Here is a 9,763-nt window from a genome sequence, read left to right as displayed (position 1 = left end):
GTTTTTTTTTTCAATTGCAAAACTAACCTATGACGATTTAATTGTAAGTCGTCTAGTGTTAATAAAATATTGATATTTCAATTTTCACCAGACGACTGAAATGTAAGTCGTCCGAGAAAGTCAAACTTCTGAAATAATCCAATCAAATGCAAAACTAATATATGACGACTGAAATGTAAGTAGTCTAGGTTCTTTGGAGATTTTTTTGTAACCAAACAAAATCAGACGACTTAACTTTCAGTTGTCTCAGAAAATCGATTTCAAAGTCAATTGCAAAAATAACCTCTACGTTGACCAGACGACTTCCAGGTAAGTCGTCTACAGCCAGACGACTTCTCATGTAAGTCGTCTGACGAACAGATCTGGAAAAAAACTCGATTTCATATCTTAAATTGGTGAGATAACTTTTTTAGCACACATAAGGCTTCTCCAAGCACACAGAATCTTAAACGAAAGTGACCCACCCAGAATCGTTAGCTTCTATGAGTCTATGAACCATAAAAAATGTAGAATCAAAATCTTGGCTTTTTGGCTCATTGTGGAGAGAAAGTGAGAGATATGTTGTGTTTAGTTCACAAGAATGGAAAAAGAAGAAGGGTAACTCGATTTTGGGAGCATTAAGAGCTTCAAATTGGTTGTTCATGGTGGTTGGGGTATTGATGACAATGGCAATCTTGTAATTACTTGAAGATGATGAGGGTGAGAGAGCAAAAATGTCATTTTCGAAGAAAAAAAATTGATGGCATTTTCGTGAATTATATGAACTTGTGGGGTGAATATGGAAAACCAATTTCAAAAAAATGGGAGGTTAGTTTTGTGTTTGACTTTAAGTTGTAGGTCAATTCTGCAAAAGTTCTAACTTTATTTTGATTATACGTAAAATCAACCAATATTTTTAAAAAAACTTGTGTTGTGAATTTGGATGATATACGTTTAGGGTTGCTTATACACGACAAGGGAAACAAATATAGAGGTCAGGGAATTGATTTTCCGGAAAACTCGTTGCATCCTAACACGCTGTAACGCATATATGAAAACGAAATAATATATATCTCTTGTATTTCATGCTATAGGCAATCTCCATCATTGGACGCAACAAGCCTCATCTACGAAGGAAATTTTATCCTTCGTAATTCCTATGAGTCCTTTTTTTTTTCCATCTATAATATTTTAAAAAGGCAGAAGCCCAAAAAAACCATACAACAGGGCCCAAACCATATAAACCCAAAAGTAAACGGGCCAAACAAAAGACAAAATCCTAAAACATGGCTTCCGGTCCAAACTACCAAGTCGGATAACCCGACGAAAACACTCCTTAAGACACGCGTGTTGTTTTAACCGAAAGAGGAGAACACGTGTCATCACCTCAACAACAAGGAAAAACACGCGTCGCCCGAACATCACACCTTCACCGATCGTGACCCAAACCGCGAGGTTACCGCCGGCGAAGACGAAAAGTGACCACGAAATTCGCCGGAACACGCCGGAATCACCACAACACCAGAATCAACCGGGACCATAACCAGGACCACCAAAACCACCTCCAACGACTGTATTGGAAGATAAATGGATTCAGTTTCTTCAATCGTACACGTTGGAAAGAATCAATCGAAAGAATCGAGATCTCATCCAAGCTCAGGCCCCCATCACCATAACGAACCCTTCACACACCTCGAGCACTCCCGAGGAAACCAAACGAAACACCCAATCTTAGCACTCCTGGCGATCACCGTCGAAGACGATCGCAACGCCATCAAAGTTTCTTCACCGGATACAAACACCAGATAGTTCCGCCGAAGGAAGCGCGAACCACCAGAAGCAAAGCTGGCTACACGCCGTCGAGAAGACTGCCGTGTACCAGAATCGGTAATCGTAACACGTTGAGGGAACCACCGCGACTCTCATCTCTCAAAAAATCTTCGAGAGAGAAGAGAGAAAAAGTCTACCATTCTCTTAACTCCCTAATTCCTAAGGGTATCTTTAACGCTGAAACCCTTTGAAGGTTTCTAAAAAATATATATATATTAATATTTAATTATTTTAATGTTCTGAAACATTGCAGGAGTGACAACTGTCTCTAAATATGTGGAACCGGTTCCAAAACTAACTAAATAGAAACCTGTAGGCTGTTTCTCTCTCATGATTTATTAATTTTCATTTAATTTTAATTCTTAAGAACTCATTTATATCTTTGCGTTAAAGGTGCTCTAAGAGCCTCACCACGAGTTTATACAAAAGCATAAGAGAATATAGATCCCACGTAAAAAAAGACAAATCATGTCCCATTAGTATATGCTTATTGTTCTGAAAAGAAGGAAAAACAAGTCATGCAAATAAGAAACAAATTCAAAACTTACAGTCGATGTAAATAAGTTGTTCTATATGCCAAAACTAAACATAACACGCAGTTTCAATATTTATATGTGGGGTAAAAAATACTATAAATAGAACAAAAGGGATGATGTATCTTTTACTTTTTGCCGTCATAAAAATAATTTTGCAAACTGCAACAAAAGGGAAATTTTTGTTACCAAGATAAATCATTATCCCACTGATTAAAATTGAAAAAGGAGGAAAAGAAAGAAATTTGAGGATCAGACAAAATTAAGATGGAGCCCACAATGGCTAACGCTGATCACTTCTTTCCTCTTATTCCCTTTACTATAAAAATTGTTCAACGTGAATTCACACAGAACCTCAGAGCCGCACTCATGTTTTTTCCCCTTTGGTTTCTTCTTTACATTTCTTTTTCTTTTTGTTTCTTTACTCACCGAATCAAATACGATTTTGCTGCCTTCTCTCTCTTTCTCCGTGTTGTTTCAACTTTCGAGGCTCTGTTTTCTCTGTTTCACAAATTACAAAGGTTTTCTTTCTCTCCTCTCTTTGTTCATGTCCCTTTGCAGCATAAAATGATGTGAATTATTGGTGATTTCTAGTACTATATACTTGGCCTCTGCAGTTCAAGTCTTTTACTCATTTATTTGCGGAATTGTTACCATAACTTCTTTGATCGCCCCGTTTCTAGCACCGATCGTTGCCTTTCTTTCCCGCCGTTTTCTAGCACAAGTTCGGTTTTCTTTCTTTTCTTTTGCTCAACGAAAAGTTCGCTGGTTACTCAGAATCTGAATAAAAAACGAGGAGAGGAACAGGGAAGAAGACGATAAGAGGTTTGTTCATACAATTCAAAATGATCAGTTTAGTATAATGTTTGGCGTAGTTGTCCCTGTTGGTTTTTTTTTTTTTTTGAAAAAGGCTTTAGTTGTCCTTGTTCTTGAATCATTCATTTAAAATTTAAATACTACCAAACTCATATCAGTCAAAGGTCGAATCTCTTTTTTCTTGTAGCAACATGTCTCACTGACAAGTTCAGTGTGTTATCTCATATAGACTCATAGTTCCATAAGTTCATTGATACATAGAAAGGAGGCAGACTTATTCTTGCAATACTTTTTATACGACTTTTCTGTATCTGATCATTCTTTTTAATAATAACGCTTATCTCTGATTTTTCTAGGTGGCTTTTATTTGAATTCACAAGATGGTCGCCTTTGGGAAAAAGCTCAAAGAACGTAGCATTCAAGAATGGCAAGGGTAACGTTTTTTTTTCTCTCCGTATAACACTTTTCGAAAACTCGTTAAAGGTTTGTCCTATCGCAACGTCCCCTTGTAGATATTACATCAACTACAAACTGATGAAGAAGAAAGTGAATCAATACGGTCGCCAGTTACAAGGAGGGAACCTAGAGCGTCGCCAAGTTCTTAAAGATTTCTCAAAGATGCTTGATAACCAGGTGCTTCATTATTTACTTCCTTCACCACAGTTTTTGTATCATTTTTAAGAGAAAACTGTTGAATCTAAAATGCATACTTAGATCGAGAAAGTCGCACTGTTCATGTTGGAGCAACAAGGAATTCTTGCAAGTAGGCTACAGAGACTGAGAGAGTCGCACGACGCTCTCCAAGAGGAGCCTGAGATATCTCACATAGCTTATCTAAAGGAAGGTTATAGAGCTGTTGGTCAAGATCTTCTCAAGCTCTTGTTCTTCGTTGAGATGAATGCTATTGGTGTCCGTAAGATACTGAAGAAGTTTGATAAACGGTTTGGTTACAGATTCACAAACTATTATGTCAAGACTCGCGCTAACCATCCTTACTCTGAACTTCAGCAAGTCTATAAACATGTTGTAAGTACAAAAATGCATTAAAGTTGTAACCAATTATCAAAATTTCGGTAAGCAGTAACTAAGCGCTTAAGAGAGGTAACTATGCGCTTAATAGAGGACTAACGACTAGGCCGAGGAGCCTAATCGTTAACCAGTTATTAATTTATTTTTATATATTATATATAGATACATATTAGATATTTTAGTTTTAAGGTTTAATTATAATTTGAAAAATTATAAAACTAGATATAAAAAAAGAAAGAAATTAGATAAATTTGTGGATTTGAATTCACATTATTGCTTAATTTAAGAGATTTAGACCAATTTAGGTCGATTTAACTGATTTATAATGGTTTTAACCAATTAAAGTCGCATAAATGGAAATTAAAAAAAATTGTTTCGATCAATATGCCGCCTAGACATCATCTAAACCGATTTTTAGAACATTGCTTGTAAACTATCTATCTCTCGGTTTCTAAACTTATAGTTGATCATTTATAGGGTCTTGGAGCTGTTGTTGGAGCAGTGTCTCGCAACCTTCATGAGCTTCAAAACAATCAAGGAAGCTACTTATCTATCTACGATCAGCCTGTCCTTCCTCTTCAAGATCCTGTAGTTGACTCCATTAAAGCAGCAGTGGATAGGCTCACACATTCAACAAACTTCTTGAACTTCATGGCTCAGCACGCGTTTATCATGCAACAAGAGTTACCTAGTCCACAAGACGAGGAAGAAGCCGTTGAAGAAGACAGGAGATATCACTTCATGTCTCTCTTGTTGAATCTTGTCAACACGTTTCTCTATATGGTCAATACTTATATCATTGTCCCTACAGCAGATGACTATTCAATGAGCCTTGGTGCAGCGGCTACGGTGTGTGGTGTAGTGATTGGTGCTATGGCTGTGGCTCAGCTCTTCTCTTCGGTTTACTTCAGCGCCTGGTCTAATAAATCTTACTTCAAACCGCTTATATTCAGTAGCATTGTCCTCTTCATTGGTAACTTGTTGTATGCATTGGCTTTTGACTTTAACTCAATAGCTGTTCTCTTGATCGGTCGGCTTTTCTGTGGGTAAGTCTTTTTAATCCTAAACCCTAAATCTTAAATCCTAAATCCTAATCCTAATCCTTAAACCCTTACTGTATTGTATATATGTATCAGGTTGGGGTCAGCGAGAGCAGTAAACAGGAGGTATATAAGTGACTGTGTACCATTAAAGATCAGGATGCAGGCTTCTGCTGGTTTTGTTAGTGCAAGTGCTCTAGGAATGGCGTGTGGTCCTGCGCTTGCTGGTCTGTTGCAGACTAGATTCAAAATCTATAAGCTTACGTTTAACCAAAACACATTGCCTGGTTGGGTTATGGCTGTTGCTTGGCTTATGTACTTAGTCTGGTTAGCTATATCGTTTCGGGAGCTGGCGCTTGAGCCTGAGGAGAGTCATAGTACTTCAAAGGATTCTAATAACTCTGGTATGTCTAAGTCCTAAATCTCTCTCTTTGGTAAACTAATAGAAGTTGATATCTGATTTGGTGTTGATGAGTGATAGAAGCTGTTCAAGATGGGAATCTGGAGTCAGGCATTAAACAGCCATTGCTGATCACATCAGAAGAGATAGATGAAGATGATAGTGAAGAAGCTTCTGAGGAATCTCGTGCACCTGTGAACTCTATTGGAGCTGCTTATAGGTTGCTTACACCTTCAGTAAAGGTAAAATGAAGCCCTAAAATAAACTTCTGAGGAATCTGAAAATGTAAAAGTGTGCAATACTAAATGATCATATTGATTACTCAGGTTCAACTATTGATATACTTCATGCTTAAGTATGCAATGGAGATTCTTCTCTCTGAATCTAGTGTCATCACCACTTACTACTTTGGTTGGTCCACTAGCTCGGTTGCTATCTTCTTGGCTTGTCTAGGTCTCACGGTTCTTCCTGTGAACATCGTCATTGGAAGCTATATCAGCAACATGTTTGAAGACCGGTAAGTAATTTCTCACACACATATTCTGTTTTACTTATTTCTTGTACTACAAGGTACCCTAAAGTCATAATCTTAACAGGCAAATTCTGTTGGTGTCGGAGATCATGGTTTGTGTCGGAATACTATTCAGTTTCAATGTCCTTGTTCCGTACACTGTGCCACAATACGTTTGCTCCGGACTCATCATGTTTGTCTCAGCAGAAGTTCTTGAAGGTAAAAAAAGAATAAAAAGGAAATAAAGATTGATAATACTCAAAACAAAGGCCAAAAACTTTTATTTTTAGCGCATATCCTTCAAGAACTGAAACATTTTCTTGATCTTGCAGGTGTTAACTTGTCGTTGCTCTCGAGGGTTATGTCGTCGAGGCTATCGAGAGGGACTTACAACGGAGGTTTGCTTTCGACGGAGGCAGGCACGATCGCGCGTGTGATTGCTGACGTGACTATTACCGTCGCCGGTTACTTTGGGCGGGATATGCTTTTGAATGTCACTTTACTTCCGTCTCTGGTCACTTGTGTTGTGTCCATCGTAGCTACTTGTTTTACTTATAACTCCTTGTACTAGTAGTTAGGCCTGGGACTTTTATCCGAAATTCAGATTCGATCCGGATCCGATCCGAAAATCCGGATATCCGGAGGGGTCGAATCCGGATCCGGATAGTAAAATGTTGGATCCGTCAAAGCCGGATCCGGATATCTTAATTTTTAAGTCCGGATATCCGGATCCGTAAGTTTTATTAATAAATATTTTAAAAATAGTAATATATATATAAATTAATTTTATTTAATATAATTTTATTTTTATAATAGTATATATAAATTTTATGTAAATTTTGTAATATTATACATAGAAATAATTAAAGACATTATATATATTTTTATTTTTAAATTATTGTTAATATTTTATATATATTAATATTATTTTTTATTTATTTAAGGATCCAAATCCGGATCCGGATATCCGCCGGATATTACAATTTTTAGAAGATATCCGACATCCGAATATCTGAGAACCCCAGATCCGGATAAGGATAATAAAATTATGGATCCGCCGGATAAGAATCTGAATTCAGATACTTTAAAATTACCCGGATATCCGATCCGTACCAGACCTATCAGCAGTACTCTTCTTTTTACAAATTTGTCTGTATACATTAAGCTATCATATTCAAGCAATAAAGCATGCAAAGAAAAATAGAGCCAAAAGGTTATGAAATAAGTTTTTTTTTTTTTTTTTTTTTTAAAACACTTTCTTTTTTTTTAGGGGTGCAACACGAGTATTTTCTGGGGGACACCCATCCTATTACTACTCTCGCCCAAGCACGCTTAACTGCGGAGTTCTGATGGGATCCGGTGCATTAGCGCCGGTATGATAGCACCCGGTTATGAAATAAGTATACTTTGACTTAAACGTTTAGAGAGGTTTATCACACATCATAAAAAATGGTCACGTGACAGGACGTTAGTGCGTTATTGACATTGGAGATCGTAATTAAAATTGCAATATTCTTTGATATGTGATCACATCAACTATTCTCTTCTTTTTCTTATAATCTAATAAATTTCTTCCAGAATGTAAAAACGGATTTCTTTTTGCACTTTTTCTTTGTTTCATGCTGGTGACCGGTGTTCTTGTATATTAACTTATATTTTTCTTTTGATCGAAACATTTTCTTGTTGTTTTCTGTTTGTTTCCTTGTGTTTCATAGTGGATGCCACACCCACACGGATTATAACAACGCCAAAATTATATAAATCATCATAAACTTGTGATTTGGTTTAATTGAAAATAGAAGTCAGTCGCCAGTCGCCACTACCCACTAGCAATTGTTCCTTGTTTCTATCTCAGTTTTTGTTGTCTATTTTATTTTATTAAAGATATAGTACTTTATAAAGTTAGTAAAATGAGAATTTGATGAAGCTGATTTATTATTCGAACATAAAATTTGTATATACATGATATATATGATAGATTTGTTAACTATTGTAAGATATGTTTCAGATGGTTAATCAAGTACTATATATGTAATATAGTAAAATTTATTAAAAATTAAACAACAATACAGCTTATCGTACCACCCAACATCCCATGCTAGTGGAGTCAGACAGGAGTGGATGATATATATATGGACACGTAAAATATGTATAAACGCGCACACATGCGTATTTTAGATGCTTTGATTGTGATAAAGTATCATAGACATTATTGATTAATTTAAAGCGTAATTAATGTAAACACGAAGCCTTTAGTTAAAAAAAAATTAATGTAAACAATTAATGTAAACACGAGAGATTGACCAAGTCCAAACTGCGTCGCCCTCAAGGTTCTTACTTTCTCGCGTGTTTACATTAATTGTTTACACCCTATCTTAAGGGTTTTTACAAGCATAATTTAAAACTTATGTAGATTAACTTTAAAAACCTTTTCGCACTGAGGTAAGAAGTATTATTAAACAAAAAATTTCAAATACTTTTTTTTTAGAAAAAGGGCATACAATTTCAAATATTTTTGTCAATACCATACGTTATACGTATTTAAGTTTGAATAGTAATGCAATATCGTCGCTTATACAAACTTGGTTAGAATAAGTGATTTCATATACTAAAAAATAAATCAAAACTACATCACTTATTATGACCGGAATTTGTTGTCTAATATATATTCACATTTAACGTGCTAAAAAGGTAAACAAACATAAATCTCAAGTAAATTCGTATCAATCAAATATCACAAATGGAGGAAGAATTTTAGTGGTTATCAGTCAATCAACATCTAGCTATCACCTTAATTAATTCAAAAAATAATACTAATCTCTTGATTGATTGTTTTTTTTTATTCACGGTTCTTGTTTGTATTTTTCCTTTCTTTTGGAATTACACTAACATAATTTACAATTCTCGTTATCAGTTTTAAATTGCTGACTAGGATAAGACGCAGGGTGAATTTATTTTTATATATTATCGATAATTTTTTTAATATATTTGATCATTTTATTTATATATATATAATATTTTTTGTTGTTATTATATAATTTTTTTCCGATGGATCGGATCAATTTTTATTAAAAATAATGGAACAAAACTATAATTAATACATCATGGGTTAATGGGATTGGACATTAAACAAATTATGACATAAAAACCTTATTTTTTCCATCGAACACATTCTTGAAAAAAGTAAACAGTATTGTTTTCACAGTTGAATTATTTTGACTTTTATCTTCCATATGGTTTTGAAAGCTTTCAAATCAACCATCGAATTGATACATGTCATTTTAATGTTTTAGTCGTATACTTAAGGAAAACTTACATTTTTGTAATTTAAAGTCGTTTAAAAAAATTCAAAATATAACATATAAGAAAAAAATCTAACATATAAGAAAAATATAGCATATAAGGTGTTCTCATTTTTGTATTTTAAAGTCGTTTAAAAAAAAATATATAACATATAAGGTTTCCTCATTTTTGTAATTTAAAGTCATTTTAAAAAATTCAAAATATAATATATAAGAAAAAATCTAATTTTTTATTATATGGTTAATGTGATTGTTTATTTTTTTAATAATAAAAAAATAAACAAAATGAAGAAGGATGCAAAAGTTGTTATCAAATCTTTATT

The 9,763-nt window shown here is 34.6% G+C and overlaps 1 protein-coding gene and 1 non-coding gene across 8 annotated transcripts; one reads left to right on the top strand and one right to left on the bottom strand.

The window, feature by feature from the left end:
- Nucleotides 1-2,671: 2,671 nt before the first annotated feature.
- On the top strand, nucleotides 2,672-6,906 carry LOC106377734 (SPX domain-containing membrane protein At4g22990). 7 transcript variants are annotated; one of them, XM_048745660.1, is made up of 10 exons: nucleotides 2,672-3,167; nucleotides 3,515-3,591; nucleotides 3,671-3,791; nucleotides 3,873-4,184; nucleotides 4,665-5,233; nucleotides 5,324-5,631; nucleotides 5,709-5,869; nucleotides 5,954-6,144; nucleotides 6,224-6,357; nucleotides 6,471-6,906. In XM_048745660.1, exons 2-10 carry the CDS (start codon nucleotides 3,539-3,541, stop codon nucleotides 6,707-6,709), a joined length of 2,088 nt encoding a protein of 695 aa, XP_048601617.1. In that variant the 5' UTR covers nucleotides 2,672-3,167; nucleotides 3,515-3,538; the 3' UTR covers nucleotides 6,710-6,906. The 7 variants fall into 7 exon arrangements, with proteins under 7 accessions (XP_048601617.1, XP_048601621.1, XP_048601620.1 ...); XM_048745664.1 differs by having other exon boundaries at nucleotides 2,681-2,863; nucleotides 3,539-3,591; XM_048745663.1 differs by having other exon boundaries at nucleotides 2,681-3,066; nucleotides 3,536-3,591.
- Nucleotides 6,907-7,407: 501 nt separating this feature from the next.
- Nucleotides 7,408-7,525, bottom strand: LOC125581232. Its single transcript, XR_007318932.1, has one exon. It is a non-coding gene; the product is annotated as a 5S ribosomal RNA (ribosomal RNA).
- Between the last annotated feature and the right edge of the window lie 2,238 nt (nucleotides 7,526-9,763).

The sequence above is a fragment of the Brassica napus genome, chromosome C1 (assembly GCF_020379485.1).
Source record: "Brassica napus cultivar Da-Ae chromosome C1, Da-Ae, whole genome shotgun sequence".
In the NCBI taxonomy this organism is placed as follows: Eukaryota; Viridiplantae; Streptophyta; class Magnoliopsida; order Brassicales; family Brassicaceae; genus Brassica; species Brassica napus.
The sequence above is the reverse complement of the archived record's forward strand: the minus strand, read 5'-3'. Positions and strand labels throughout refer to the sequence as shown.